The sequence below is a fragment of the Labeo rohita genome, chromosome 24 (genome assembly GCF_022985175.1).
Source record: "Labeo rohita strain BAU-BD-2019 chromosome 24, IGBB_LRoh.1.0, whole genome shotgun sequence".
NCBI classification, from domain to species: Eukaryota; Metazoa; Chordata; class Actinopteri; order Cypriniformes; family Cyprinidae; genus Labeo; species Labeo rohita.
This window is the reverse complement of record NC_066892.1, coordinates 23,912,621-23,927,139: the sequence shown is the minus strand read 5'-3', so window position 1 is coordinate 23,927,139 and position 14,519 is coordinate 23,912,621. Positions and strand designations below refer to the sequence as shown.

At 37.3% G+C, this 14,519-nt stretch overlaps 1 protein-coding gene across 2 annotated transcripts in view; it reads right to left on the bottom strand.

Moving 5' to 3' along the window:
- Positions 1–201: 201 nt before the first annotated feature.
- The window catches only part of gpr158a (G protein-coupled receptor 158a), a 131,276-nt gene continuing 116,958 nt past the window's right edge, over positions 202–14,519 (bottom strand). The window contains exons 7-12 of one of the 2 annotated variants that reach the window (XM_051098012.1): positions 12,099–12,337; positions 8,651–8,789; positions 5,435–5,540; positions 5,195–5,341; positions 4,960–5,043; positions 202–4,544 (exon numbers count right to left, since the gene is read on the bottom strand). In XM_051098012.1, the coding sequence (XP_050953969.1) occupies positions 2,604–4,544; positions 4,960–5,043; positions 5,195–5,341; positions 5,435–5,540; positions 8,651–8,789; positions 12,099–12,337 (2,656 nt within the window). In that variant the 3' untranslated portion in view covers positions 202–2,603. The remainder of the gene's footprint in view (positions 4,545–4,959; positions 5,044–5,194; positions 5,342–5,434; positions 5,541–8,650; positions 8,790–12,098; positions 12,338–14,519) is intronic. The other variant, XM_051098013.1, reaches the window with a different exon arrangement.

Sequence of the window (14,519 nt, the reverse complement as noted above, 5' to 3'; positions counted from 1 at the left end):
GGAGCAGTTGAACTATAGGTTGCTGACAGTTCCCTTTAGTGTACCTAGAAATCCATGTGCACATATCCTGATGAGAATAGCAGAAATTTGGGCTTAAAAATTATAAGTAGATTACATAAATCTGGGAAGTGGCATTTCTCTCTTGATTACTGCTTTGTAGTCAATAAAATATTACCTGGGTCATTCCTACTTGGCAATACATTTTGTATAAAACTTACAATGTTTAAAAAACGGAAAAGTTATTTTTCTTTTATTGCAGTATCACAATTAAATTAAAATGGAGTCCCAATAAAATGAAATGTCCCAAGATACTATGCGCTTCTACGCTGAAAAAAAGGTATATACCTATAAATAGTAACAACTAAATTACCTGGCTTGATTTATCGTCTTTAAAAATATTGTTTAACATCACTTAACTAACCTGTATACATTATGCCAACAAATTTTTGAGGGGTTAAATCCAGTAGAAATGGCTCTTTTTAAGGTAAAAATAGCAGGTTACCACTTTTCAGAGAGTAAAATGAAAAACCATTTTCATTTATAGCCATTAAAATTTCATTGAGCAAATAATTAATGTTTAATTAAAGTTTAGTGATAAATAATCATGTCAAGTTTGACCAGATCATATTTTTTTATTATAAAAAAGTACTGCAGAACAGGAATGACCCATCTGTGTAAATATTAGCATGGGAACATACTTTTATCTCAGTTTTAAGTTAAACTGTAACGCAAAGGTCATTAGTAATTTTAACCCACTGTGGAGAAATGGGAATGTGACATCATTTGATTTTCACAGAATGTCAAGGATGAAATATTTAGGTACTTTTTTTTTTGTTTTGTTTTGTTTTTTACCTCTTTGGTAGCTATATACATGGTATAACTGTTTATTCTGTATTCTTGCAAATTCATATTGTGCACATACAAAACACAAGAATCTGTCAATACATTTAAAACCATTTAGTTACTCTAGGATTGGGTCAAAATATTTTTCAATCGCAATATGTCGACATTTATGCGAACATTTCATTACTAGGCATTAACCTGTACAACAGTTCATGCCTCATGTGTTGTAACACCATTACCTTGACATCATTACAGATTACCAATGGCCATGTGCTGAGAAGGCATACAAGATATGTTAACATTCCAACAGTAATTTAGATACATTGTTGAATTCACATCAGTGGCCACTGGGGACGTTTCAGAATGTTCTTCTAAGAAATAGATACATTTTGCAAAAAAATCAATATGGTAAGAGCAAGATTTTTATTTGTAAACTGATGTAATCGTCATAAAATGTTAAAGGATACCAGATACATGTTAAAGAAATGGAGGCTTGGGTTAGAATTTGATATGAGACTGGAATTTGATATTTCATATCTTGTCTTGAGCGTTCTAATCGTAAAACACAAAAAAGAAAGACATTAGAAGGAGAAACCTTAATGATTGTGCCCTACGCCGAGAGAAACAATATCTATGGTCCCATGAACTGAGTAGCGGACTTTTTTTTTTTTTTTCAAAGCGTACCCCTTTTCAAAAAGCATTTACAATTTTGCAACATTACTAATATATAAACTAAACTTCATTTCTTTTCAAAAATAAGATGCTGATTTTCATCAAGTGTTTCAATAAGTATTTGTAACATGGGCTATGACAAAGGTTTCACATCTCCCGATACAAAGTATAAGACTGGTACAGGACTATTTAAATAGGCACATTCAGGATAATATATCAGCAAATTTGGAAGCATTGGAAATGTTTATTTTTTCTAGCTTTTTTCTAGTCAAGAAAACCAAAAAAAAAAGTGTTGCAGATGTGCACGTATGATCTCACCACAGAACAGCATAAAACAGCAAGGCCAAAAACAAACAAGGGCAAATATGAATGGAGTTCTGTCCAGTTTACGTCTGTCTTTCTAAGCATGTTCTTAACTAAAGTGCTACAGGCTAATTTTCTAGCAGCCGCATGAATTGGGCTCACTGTACAAATGTCTCTATTATGCTGTTGAGGTTTGAGTTCTTAGATTTATTGGATTTGACCTCTATCTTTGGCAAATATTCATTTTCACTCAAACCAGACGATAACGAATGAAACGAAAGCAAACGAGGAAATGGATCAGGCTTACTCCATGACACTTCATGCATGGTCCACACCTTCCTATGTAACAGGAACTTGTACAATCTTTTGTGGAAGCCACAGTCAAGGAGAGGCTACAGATGCAGCTGCTATGAGAGTTCAAATGTTAATGAGGATACATGTGGTGAGTATAGGCATCTTGTTTACATTGCACATAAAGAGTTGCATAATTGTAAACTACCGTTTCTATTTAAAGGTTCAACCAATACTTTAAAATCTGGAATGCCTGGTGAGTTGTTGCATTTTTGTTTTTTTTTGTTTTTTTGTGTGTGTTTTTATTTTGTTTCTTTTATTCCAAAAAACACAAAGGGAAAACAAAAGGTTGAAGAGAAAGGCAGCTTGTGCGACATGTTGATTTTCTTCTCCAAATCACCATAAATTCTATTAAAGTTTTTATTTCATGGTGTATTTATGAAAGAAAAAGCACATATAATGAGGACTAACTAATGGGTCACTCAGGTAAATTGTCATGCCTTTTTTGTTGATCCTTGGTCATCAAAGTCCCAAGGGCAGACATCTGCCATTTTAACACCACTAGTAACTCTGCCTTTGGAATTTGAACTTTTCTGTTTGCCAGTGGTTGAACTGGTGCTCCGATTGACTTCTTTACTAGTTGCCGCATCTTCAAAATCCCAAGGGCACACCTCTGTCTTCTTGCTTTTTGCTAATGCAACATTTGGACTTTGACGTTTTTCCATTGAGACAATTTCCTGACTACTATCAAGATCCCACGGACAAACCTCAGCCAGTTTAGACTGGCTCACAGGTCTTTCTTTCGTTTTGCCAGAGGCTAACTTGTCTTTCGCGTTTGATTTCATTTTGTCATCATCAGGACCCTTTGCGTTCTCTCTTTCCATTTCTGATATTCTGACAGGAGATGTTCCCTTCTTTATAGCGTGGGTCTCCTTTGTTTTAGAAACCTGAGAAGAACAAGGGTTTTTTTCAGAGATGGGACCTGACCCAGTCTCAAAGTCCCATGGACACACATCTGCTTTAGAGGGCGCCTGTAGTGAGCTGCCTGTGGATTTAGTAGGCTCAGAGAGAATGCTCTTTGCTTTGCCCTCTGTAGGTGTTGTACCCTTGCCCTTGACTTCAGTAGGCGAGGAGCTTATTTTCCCTTTGATCTCAGTTGGTGTGGTGTCCTTTCTTGGTCTGCTCTGGTCAGGGGAGCGATCCGAGTCCTTTAGCTTGCTCGACACTTCCTCAAAGTCCCATGGACAGACCTCCGCTTTTAGAACCTTGGCAACCTCTCCGGATGCCTGGGGTTGGGATATGGCAGGCTTACTATTGGAGTGAGATTTTGGCCCCACTGCCTGACCGTGGTCTCCATTTCCTTCCTCCCACGGACATACGTCTGTTTTGTCAGCAACTTTCTGGGCTGGATGTCTGGCCACCGAGGATGACTGCTCTGTGCCTTTCTGCTTTTGCTGTTGCGACTTTGTCGCCTTGCTGCTGCCTCCATGGACTGTGGTGGTCTGATCGGGGGCAATAGACACATGTTTCTGGACCTTGTTTTCGGAGGGAGTCGGCAAGTCCTCCACTTCCCAAGGGCACACCTCAGAGAGGTCATACAGGTCTTTCCCCTTGGCTGTTTCTGAGCAAATTGAGGGCTGGCTTCCGCTCATCTGTGGCTTCATTATACCGGTTTTGGCAGCTGTCTGCTTGTACTCCACTGACTGACTGACAATCATCTTCGGGTAACCCTCTTTATCTTCAGCTTCAGCGGAGGTCTTGGCATCCTTGTTCTTTTGATTTGCTTTTTTTGTAGCATCCTCCGCTGCTTGGGCCTTTCCTGTTAGACCAAGCGTTTTCTCTTTGGCACTGGCAATAACACTAAGAGATTTCTGCAGCATAGATGTTCTAGGGTGAATAGGTTTCTTATCAGCTGTCAGGTTGTGAGCGCTGGCTGACTTACACACCAAGGGAACTGACTCTGTTGACTCACTGGCTGCATCGATCTTCTCAGAGGACTTTTTGACCAGCTTCTTGCCCATTAGGGTTTCCAGAAGGGAGCCTTCTGTATTTGCAACTTCCATCTTGTCAGTTACTGAACTGCTGGAATCCTCACTGTGGTCCCGAACATGGTCATAACTGCTGTGGGACTTTTTAAGGGAGAAAACTTTGCTCTTCAAGGATTCATCTTTGGCAGGCTTAACAGAGTGTGAGGGGTCAAAAGGATTCTTTCTCAGGACACAGATGCTGTTGCGGTTACTCCCATGCTCACCCAGGTCCTTGTCCTCGCGGCTACATTGGCGGCCCATTGTCTCTGGAATCTCAGTGATGCGGCGCATGAGGGAGCGACCTAGCCCCTTTTTGGAGCTGCGCTTCTTCTGCAGGTGAGGATTGTTGGCCAGCATCTTTTTCCTCTTATAAATCTCCAGCTGGGAGTAGAGTTTCTTCAGCTCTTCCTGTGGATTTGAAGACAAGATGGGCCATTAACTCACAACATATGTCTAGTTGTAGAAGTGTAGAAATGAAATGATTCTAGTTACAGCGAAGCAGACGCTCTATTGCACAGAAAACATGCAGAACTAGTCATTATATGCAACTACAGACAGTGCCTCGAAGACGTTAGACCAAACCAACATGCTGTTTTACACTAATTAGAGACAGGACAGTCTGGGACGGTGTCAAATACGAAAATTTCATGTTTTATTGTTAGGTCTGAAACAGCCTCTGAAAAACTTAAAAGCATTATCACTGAAATTTATACCAAGAGCAGAACTTTAGCCCATTAGCAAAATGCCCTTTCTATGAACAAAATTTGAGTCTTTGGTAAGAGACTTCTTCAGCTCTAACAGACAAACGAAAACCTCTGCTCACGTTGGTACGTTTTTCCCAAAGACTGTCGCAAGACCTTACGCCACAGCCATTAATAGAACTTAGCTGGCCCATTTCCTCTGGTGTCTGCAATAAAAAACTGCCATGGCTCAGTATGTTTGTCAGTTATAGGACAAGGGGTCAAGAGATATTTGCAGATTATGAAATTTCAGTTAATTACTAAGGCAAGAGAGAGTCAAGGGGAAAAGAAAGCCTTGAAAGAAAGCAGGGCACCTACCCGTATATCCTCTGGGTCCAGACTGTGCTCACTCCAGGCGGACGTGATGCTGCTATTCAGGTATGACCCAGACCGGCCCATGTCCAATTCATCTTCATAGGCCTCTGTAGCAATGTCATCCCTTAGATGTGTACCCGCAAACAAGAACTGTGGGAAAGACATGAGTGTTTAGGAGATTCTGTAAAATTTGATGTTAGCCAACAAATGATTCAGAGGATGAAAGATGATTGGTGGGTTTACCTTTGGCACAAGCAGTAACCCTAAAGTGACAGTCACTGTCAAGTGTGTATGAGCAAAGAATAGCATCAGCATCCAGTCTGGGTGCAATTCTGGGGCAAGAGTGAACCTGTGGGTGGATTTGCAGAAAAATTAATAATCATCTACTCTTTGCATTTTTTGGTGATAGGCTGAATAAAATAAACCATTGCAATTTCTATATTTTTCATTTTGGAAACTTCCTATAACAATACAGTACAATATAGTCGTCTGGTATGTGTGCATTATAGGTGTGGCTCTGGTCACAACCAAATTCTTATTGATGTCATTATCAATATATGGTATCCGCACAGCCAAAGTGGGTAATATGGTAAATGTTACAACTTTGTTCAGCTCTGAAGCAACATCTAATGCAACATGTTTTGCTCACTTGTCTCCCCATAAACTTTTTTTATAGCATGCTTTTATGACACTTTTACACTCTACACTATTACTCTAATTTAAACAATTCTATGCAGAATCACTAATCATTGCACTCGTTCTAAGAACCCATTAATTCATAGCTTGAACCTGTGGGTGGATTTACAGAAAAATGAATAATCAGTTACCCTTTTGCTTTATTTGGTGATAGGCAGAACAAATACAAACCATGTACAGTGGCATGCGAAAGTTTGGGAACCCCTTGAAGAATCTGTGGAAATGTGAATAATTTGAACAAAATAGAGAGATCATACAAAATGCATGTTATTTTTTTATTTAGTACTGTCCTGAGTAAGATATTTTACATAAAAGATGTTTACATGTAGTCCACAAGACAGAAAAAATAGCTGAAATTATTGAAATTGAAATTATTCCATGAACAAATTATGAAATTAAAAATAGCTGCAAGTTATTTGTGAGTCCCTGGTTTGTTCTGAACAGTTAAACTGAGCACTGTTCTTCAGAAAAATCATCCAGGTCCTGCAGATTCTTCAGTTTTCTAGCCTCTTTTGCATATTTGAAGCCTTTCCAGCAGTGACTGGATGATTTTGAGATCTTTTCACACTGAGGACAACTGAGGGACTCAAACACAACTATTAAAAAGGGTTCAAACATTCACTGATGCTCCAGAAGGAAACACGATGCATTAAGAACCGGAGGTGAAAACTTTTTGAAAATCAAGGTAAATTGTACTTAATTTGTCTTCCGGGAAACATGCAAGTATCTCCTGTTTAGTACTGGGCAGTACTAAATAGGAAAAAAAAAAGATATTTCAACAAAATAAGAAAAATTTTGACATCTTCATCCTGTTCAAAAGTTTTCACCCCCCGGGTTTTAACGCATCATGTTTCCTTCTAGAGCATCAGTGAATGCTTGAACATTTTTTAATAGTTGTGTTTGAGTCACTCAGTTGTCCTCAGTGTGAAAAGATAAATCTCAAAATCATACAGTCACTGCTGGAAAGGGTACACATATGCAAAAGATGCTGGAAAACTGAAGAATCTGCAGGAACTGGAGGATTTTCTGAAGAACAGTGCTCAGTATAACTGTTCAGAACAAACAAGGGACTCATGAACAACCATCACAAAACAAAACAAAAAAAAAAAACAGTCGTAGATCATCCAGGAAACCACACACAGTATTAAGAACCAAGGGTTCCCAAACTTTTGAAGGGGGTTACTTTAATAATTTTTAACTATTTGTTTTGTATTGTGGACTCTATTTAAACATCTTTTATGCAAAATATCTTTCTCAGGACAGTACTAAATAAAAAAAAATATAACATGCATTTTGCATGATCTCTCTTACTCACATTTTCACAGATGGCCACCTCGCTACCTACAGAAACAGGATTTTTACTAAAATGAAACCTACTAAGTGAGTTATTTAAAAGGCTAAACTCAACTTCGTGAAACTCAAGACATGTGAACAGTACACCTGAACTGCACAAGTAAAGCCCCATTCAAAATGACAGAATTTAACTCAACTTTTAGTAGATCTCAGTGTGAATGTCAATTAATGCTCAGAAGTTACCTCTGACATTAGCATGGATCTGTTTCTTCTAACTAGTGATCAGGGAGTTAGCCATTTTGAAGGCTGTCTTAATCACAAAAACCTTCAAAAGCACTGGAACTTTCTTTCCTGAAAAATCCCACAATGCACCACAAAAAGTAGAAAACTATGCTCCCTTATCAGAAATTGTATTATTTATACAAGCTATAATCAAACCTGCAGTCACACATTGATGTTTGATGGTGTGCATCTGTGCATTGTCATATTTCTTTTTTTTATCTGTGTTGACCTGCTGGGAGACTGTGTTCCCCTTTACCATGTTTGCAGTAAGTATTGCACTTTTGTTGCTTCCAGCTCTTTTAATCTGGAAATGGAACGTCCCTCTGAGATGGAAGATGCACTGCTACGTGGAATAGCATGGACATGTCGATACATATGCAGAATATAAGTACGTGTTTTAAAAGTTTTCCTCCTATTGCTCTTACATCACCTTCTGAGATTCCTGAGGTAAGCTAAAAAGGACCTGTGTATGCTGAAAACACTGGCTGCCACAATGCACTAATTACTGTTTATGATGAAAGGACATGGGTGCTGTTACGCCAAAATACAGATAGTTAAGTAACACTATCCCATGGCTCTTTACTGTGATTAATTACTGTAGAAACAGTGGAGCGAGAAGCAAGCGATGCAGCACTTCTAAAAATCGCATGCCCTGCCTTTGAAGTCAACTGCCTTTATCTTGTATAAAAGTTCAAGTGCCTGCCTGAATGAGTGCCTCATTACTGCTGAAGTTATTCATACGCTCCACAACCCTAAACCAACTCTTTAGAAGGCAGTGTCAGTCCATCGGGCAGGGGAAGCCGTGCTTCCTTAAAAATGCATTCAAAATTAACATAAGAACTAAAAGCGTTAAAATTGTTCAAATAGCACAGGGGGGAGGCTGATATCTTAATCAAAAATATCAATATTAAACTGACCAATCAGAATGGATATTAAAATGATGTCATATCAATGGTTTCTATTAAAAATGTGCCTGAAATGGCAATAAATGAGGTGAAACCTTCCAAACCAGTAAGCTATCTGTATCACTTTAGTGAAAAATACACAAGCAACCAGTTAATTATTATTAGGCGTGTGCACCAAAGACAACATCTGTATCTGTTGCAAGCTATTTGTATCTTTTGATGTGGGTGGGCCTTAAAAAAAAGTTTGAGAAAAAGGAGGAAGTCCTTGGTGGCAGCAACTCACCTTAAAATGTGGAATATGGCAGAGAGGATGAGCTCATTGTGCACTGCGATGGCCATGTAGCGTGGCTCATGAAACGCTGAGGGGACGGTCCTCACTGCGTAACACAGATACACACCCCACAGGAGGAACAGGAACTCAGCTGTTTGAGAAAGGTAGTATAGAGTTAACACCCAACTGACTAGTACCTGGGGCCTACCAGTTCCCACATCAATCCAAGAATGATGTGGCTGTCAAAACCTTTCTGTTACAACCCAATATAGCGCTAGATTGAAAATACTATAATGATAGAGAAAAAAGACAGTCAGTAAATGCAATAAAAGCAGTTTAGATTGCTTGTATTCTCTGGACACTGCTTGACAGACAATTGCAAATGAAGTTGTGGAAGGTAGTCCAAAGTTTTATAGTTCCCCATCCCCAATTGACACATCCTATACAATGTTAGCCTGTCAGCTGGCCTGACATCAATAAACATGTGTTCCCCAGTGAAAATCTGTCATCATCAATGTGATGCTTACTTGTCCAGGTGTTACACTGGGCACATTCCTATCTGCCATGCTTGAAGATAAGACATCAGAATAAACATTTGTGCTGAATTCGATTCGTCACAGCCCGACTGATGCTTCCTGTGAGATCCGCTATGTGTCTGCAATTAGTGCCAAGACAGCCCTGATTCATCACTTCCTTGGCTTGTATTAGGAACATGATGACCATGATGACCTTTTTGATTTAGCATACTTTACTTTTACAAGATACGCATAAATAGTACGGACACTGTGCAGAGTGTGTTCACTTTGTTGTGTGAAAATTATACCTGAATGATACAAGATGTGTCAAAATGAGTAGTATACACAACAGAGTGCATTGTATCACTTTTGATTTAGCCTTCTTTTTACAATATCCATTTCGTACAAATACAGATAAGGAGGTAGTAAGGTAATCATTTTCATTATTGTTGTTAAATTAATTAATTAAAATTAATTACAACAACAATAATAACTAGATAGGTAAAGTTTGTGAACAAACTTTGAAGTTGGCTTGATAAAGCCTAGCCTGAAAGTTTGAAGCAGCTGTAAAAGCTTGAAGTTTAAAAGTTTAGATAGATTAGATAGATGTTGACAGCATGTTGCGAGTATGATTTAACATGTTGTTACCATGATTAACATGTTGTTAACATGATTTAACATGTTGTTACCATGATTAACATGTTGTTAGCATGTTGCTAACATGTTTCCAGCATGATTAGCACATTTTCTAGCATGTTGATAGTGTGTTTTAAGATGATTAGCATGTTGTTAGCATGATTAGCACCTTGCTAACATGTTTAAGTACCGAAACCTGCTACTGTTAATACATCCACAGACATGCTGCTTTGAGCATGTAGAAATACTACTGATGCACATATGAAATAACCCCCATGTATAAAATACATGAAATGACCCCACTGCAAATCTATACAGGTGGAGCTAGGGAAGGTGGAGGGTTTCTAAAGCGTGCTGCAACTGTTGCAGCAAGCACTAGCCAAGTATTTTAATGCTAAGCAGCAAGATTACTGGCTGCTAATGCATAAAGAAACCAATCAGCTGTGCCATGTGGATGATAATGTCATTATATCAGGTCTGAGCCCTCGAGAGTTTCATGACAGAATTTTGCATTTGGTATTACACATTTCTAATGATGAAGTTGCCATTTAATGCATTTCAAATATATTAACTTTAAATGTAATACTGAACAACACGCTACAGTTAAAAGTAGGGTTCAATGATAATAAAGAGCCAAAGGGCTAAAGGCATATCTTAAAAAAAAAAAAAATAAATTATGGACCCACAGATTTTGTGTGAAAATAAACCACACAAGTTGTTTATTTTGCTTAAAAATCTAGAAATCTATAAGAGGTGGCAAGGGGAGATTTTGCCCCACACAGGGTAAAAGGCTCACCAGTATAGGGCAAAAGGCACTGTATTGATAAAGTATTGATACAAATTATATATATATATATATATATATATATATATAATATTTGTACAAAATCACTTTAGTGTTTGTACTATTTTCTGCATATTTTGATAAATACAATAATTATTTTTTGTTAAATAAATATACTGTCATTAAATATGTTAATATAAAACATATATTTTAAAATACATAAACAAAATCTTTCTAAAAAGTAAAGATTCTGAAAGCACTGAAAGAGATCCCATAATAATTTAATATAGATGTACAGTAGTAACAACAAATAATATTTTATTATATGACATGATATGATTAATATCATGTTTTTAAATATGATGGTTTCATTCTAAACATGGTGATTATGTCTAAGATGGACACCCAATATAATATATGATATTTACCATGTAAATATGAATCTAACAGTGTCACGTCAACAAATGGAAAGCCATCTATTACTTATCATGTTAATTATTGTGCCTTTTAGCCTCAACAGCAGGGGCTCTTTTTACCCAAAATACCATACTTTTACATATTCTTTGTTATTTAAGATCTCTTGCTTTAATTATCTTAAAACTGTAAATCATTAAAAAAGACCTTTGTCTCACAATATATCCAATAATTTTAGCGATTCTCGTTTGCTACATAAATCTACAAAAATCAAAAAAAAAAAAAAAAAAAAAAAAAAAACATCAAATATCAGATCGTGCAGAAGTACGTGCAGAATCAACTTTGCAGCGAACACATTAAGAATCAGCTGAATTCTCACGTGCGTCTTGAAAAAAGAACGTTTTGAAAGTGCTATACCACATTTTTGTGCCATCTAGTGGTTTAGAGGAAAATAAAATCAAAAGCGCCTTTTACCTCAGGGAGCCTTTAGCCCCGTCGTACCCTATGTCAAAATAAGTGTTCTTCTTCAAAGTACAATAAAAGGGTACCCTGAAGTATACTTCAGTGGCTTTTTATTTCATAATTTATTATATTATCTGCAAGTAAATTTTTCTAAAAATGTACTTTTAAGATTTGAAGTACAGTTTAAGTACACATTCAGTTCACTTAAGCACAAATCTTTTTCACAAGGGATGTGTAATTTCTAACAAGAAGTGGTCATTCACAGAAAAAGTGGCTGCAGAAAAATTGGAATATATCACATTAGTTGTTTGGACTACATTTATGGAGCTCTCTTGCTATTTTTGGGGCTTGACAGCCCCAATATACATTACGCACAGGGACAATTCTACTAAACATCTGCCTTTTGTGTTTTATGGAGGAAAGAAAGTCATATAGATTTAGAATGACATGAGGGTGAGTGAATGACCCTTAAGTTTCATTTTTGTGTAAACCATTTCAGATTCTCTGTACTGTCTTTTATTCAATAAGTGTCCATGTTTGGAAGCATTTCATCTAGTCCGTTTGATTCCAATAGTAATTTATTCCAGCCCATGCTCATTAAAATGGCAAAAACTCATACAGGAAGCTCTTAGGTAACAGATTCACTCACCCACAGCAATCATGTAGTCCCAGCGGTCCAGGAGACACATGCTGAACTGTAGCCCATCAGTGGTGGAGCCCACACTGATGAGAGCGAGATGTCTGTTTGGATTCTGACAAACAGCAGCGGTCCAGGCTATTGCAAACCACAGCACAATCAGCAGGATGATACACAGAAGACGTAACACTCTCCAGCTGGTCATGTAGGGGATCCGTTGGGCTGTGCGTGACAGGAAAACCTTAAGAACCCTGAAAAACAATGAAAACAACCATTGTGTCATTATCACTTACATATTGGAACTGATGTGAGATTGGATTAGAAAGATCCCACTTCATATTCAACGTGATCTCATAGGGGTGTAACGATACATGTATTCGTACCGAACCGTCATGGTACGGACATCTCGGTTTGGTGCATGAGGCCTTACAACAAATACACGCAATCCAGCCTCATTCCAGAAGGGGGCGGCCGCAGTAATGCAACGCTGTTTGATAACCACCAACAGAAGAACAGCGAATGCCAGGAGTTGCGCACTTGAAAACAAAGACGACTAGACAGTGCTCATGTGCTGATTCCGAACGCGTCTCTCACTGACAATGCAGTATACTTTTAAGGCTTGTGCACTCCACTGTTTGCGGAATGGAACTTTGTGCTCTTGTATCCTACCTCTCTCATTCGGCACAAATCCAAATATTCCATAATATTTCCGTATTTGCGATGTATCTAAATGCTAAACTATTATTAATTATGTAAATTAGAGACTTTGTACTTCAGTCACGTTACAACAGTAACACAATGAGGCGGGGACGCTAATGTTTGGTTCACTTTATTTTATTTTGATAAAGTACCAACTGCGCTTTCAAGTCAGCAATGCTGGAACTGATATGGTTTGTGTGTGCACGCGTTGGTGCGATTACTTCAACTGTTTCCTTATACCAGCAAAATCAACTGAAAACACTGTCATTTACTGTCTTGTTAATAATGCATCACTATAAAAGGTCTTTTGCAAAATAAAGAAAACAAATAGGATGTCGCTTTCTGCCATTTGAGTTTCCTGCTGTCACAAAATGAACTGAAACTCATATATAGGCTACGTTATGTGTCACACTGTTTTTTCCTTTGTTTATCTGGTAACTAAATCAAATATAGTTCAAGTATTTATTCCTTGTACAAATTTTAATTTTTTGAAAAAAATGACTTATCGTTTCGCTAGATAAGACCCTTCTTCCTCGGCTGGGATTGTTTAGAGCCCTTTGAAGCTGCATTTAAACTACATTTTGGAAGTCAAAATTGGGGGCACAATTGAAGTCTGTTATATGAAGAAAAATCCTGAAATGCTTTCCTCAAAAACCATAATTTCTTTACGACTGAAGACAGAAAGACATGAACATCTTGGATGACAAGGGGGTGAGTAAAGTATTTATAAATTGTTGTTCTGGAAGTGGATTTCTCCTTTAAGGTGTCTAAAAATCTAAATTGCTCATTGATAAAGTGATAAAAAGGCATTGATACGAATACTTTAGTGATATAAAAGATATGCAAATATTTTAGGTTTTTTAGCTAAAAATACGTAGCGATTTGTACGTTTTAAACGTTAAAATATGTCTAAATTGTACGTGTTAGCATCAATAAAAATGTACAAAAATGTATGTTTTGTGCATCTAAATGTTACGTTTAAATACCTACATATAAACAATGAGACAAGGCCGTCATATTAGGTGGCCTTAACTACTATGGACTTACATCAAAAAATAAGTACAGTGCACTTGTGTTCATATTGTATTGCAAAACACTTTTGCTGCTATTGAGGTGGAATATGAGTAAGGTTAGGGACAGGTTTGGTGATATGGGTAGGTTTAAGGGAGGATTAAGGTGTAAGGGATGGGTCAGTAGTGTAATTATAAATGAAATTACAGAAATTAATTACAGATGTAATTACACACAGGTATTTTTAAAGGGGTCACTGGATGCTCATTTTCCACAAGTTGATATGATTCTTTAGGGTCTTAATGAAAAGTCCATAACATGCTTTGGTTAAAATTTCTCGATGCGGCCTCTTCGGTGTGATGTCACACAGACAAGATGCTGAGAATGACTTGATTTAAAAAAGGGGAAATTATTTTTACAGATTAAATAAAAACCACTGTATTTAGCATTATAGGGTGGTTGTGTACACACACTGCCAAAACACATTTATGTTCAAACAACATGTAAAAGTGAACTTTGAATCCAATGACCCCTTTAAAATAAAAATACAATGTATGTACACAATAAGTACATTGTATCAAATTATTAATTGAAATGTAAGTAGTTAAGGCCACCTAATATAAAGTTGTTAAGGCCACCTAATATTTTGTTAAAGAAGTTTTATTATGACTGAAGAATTGCACATGAATGTGCATTAAGAAAGTAAAGGTCAATATTGATTAC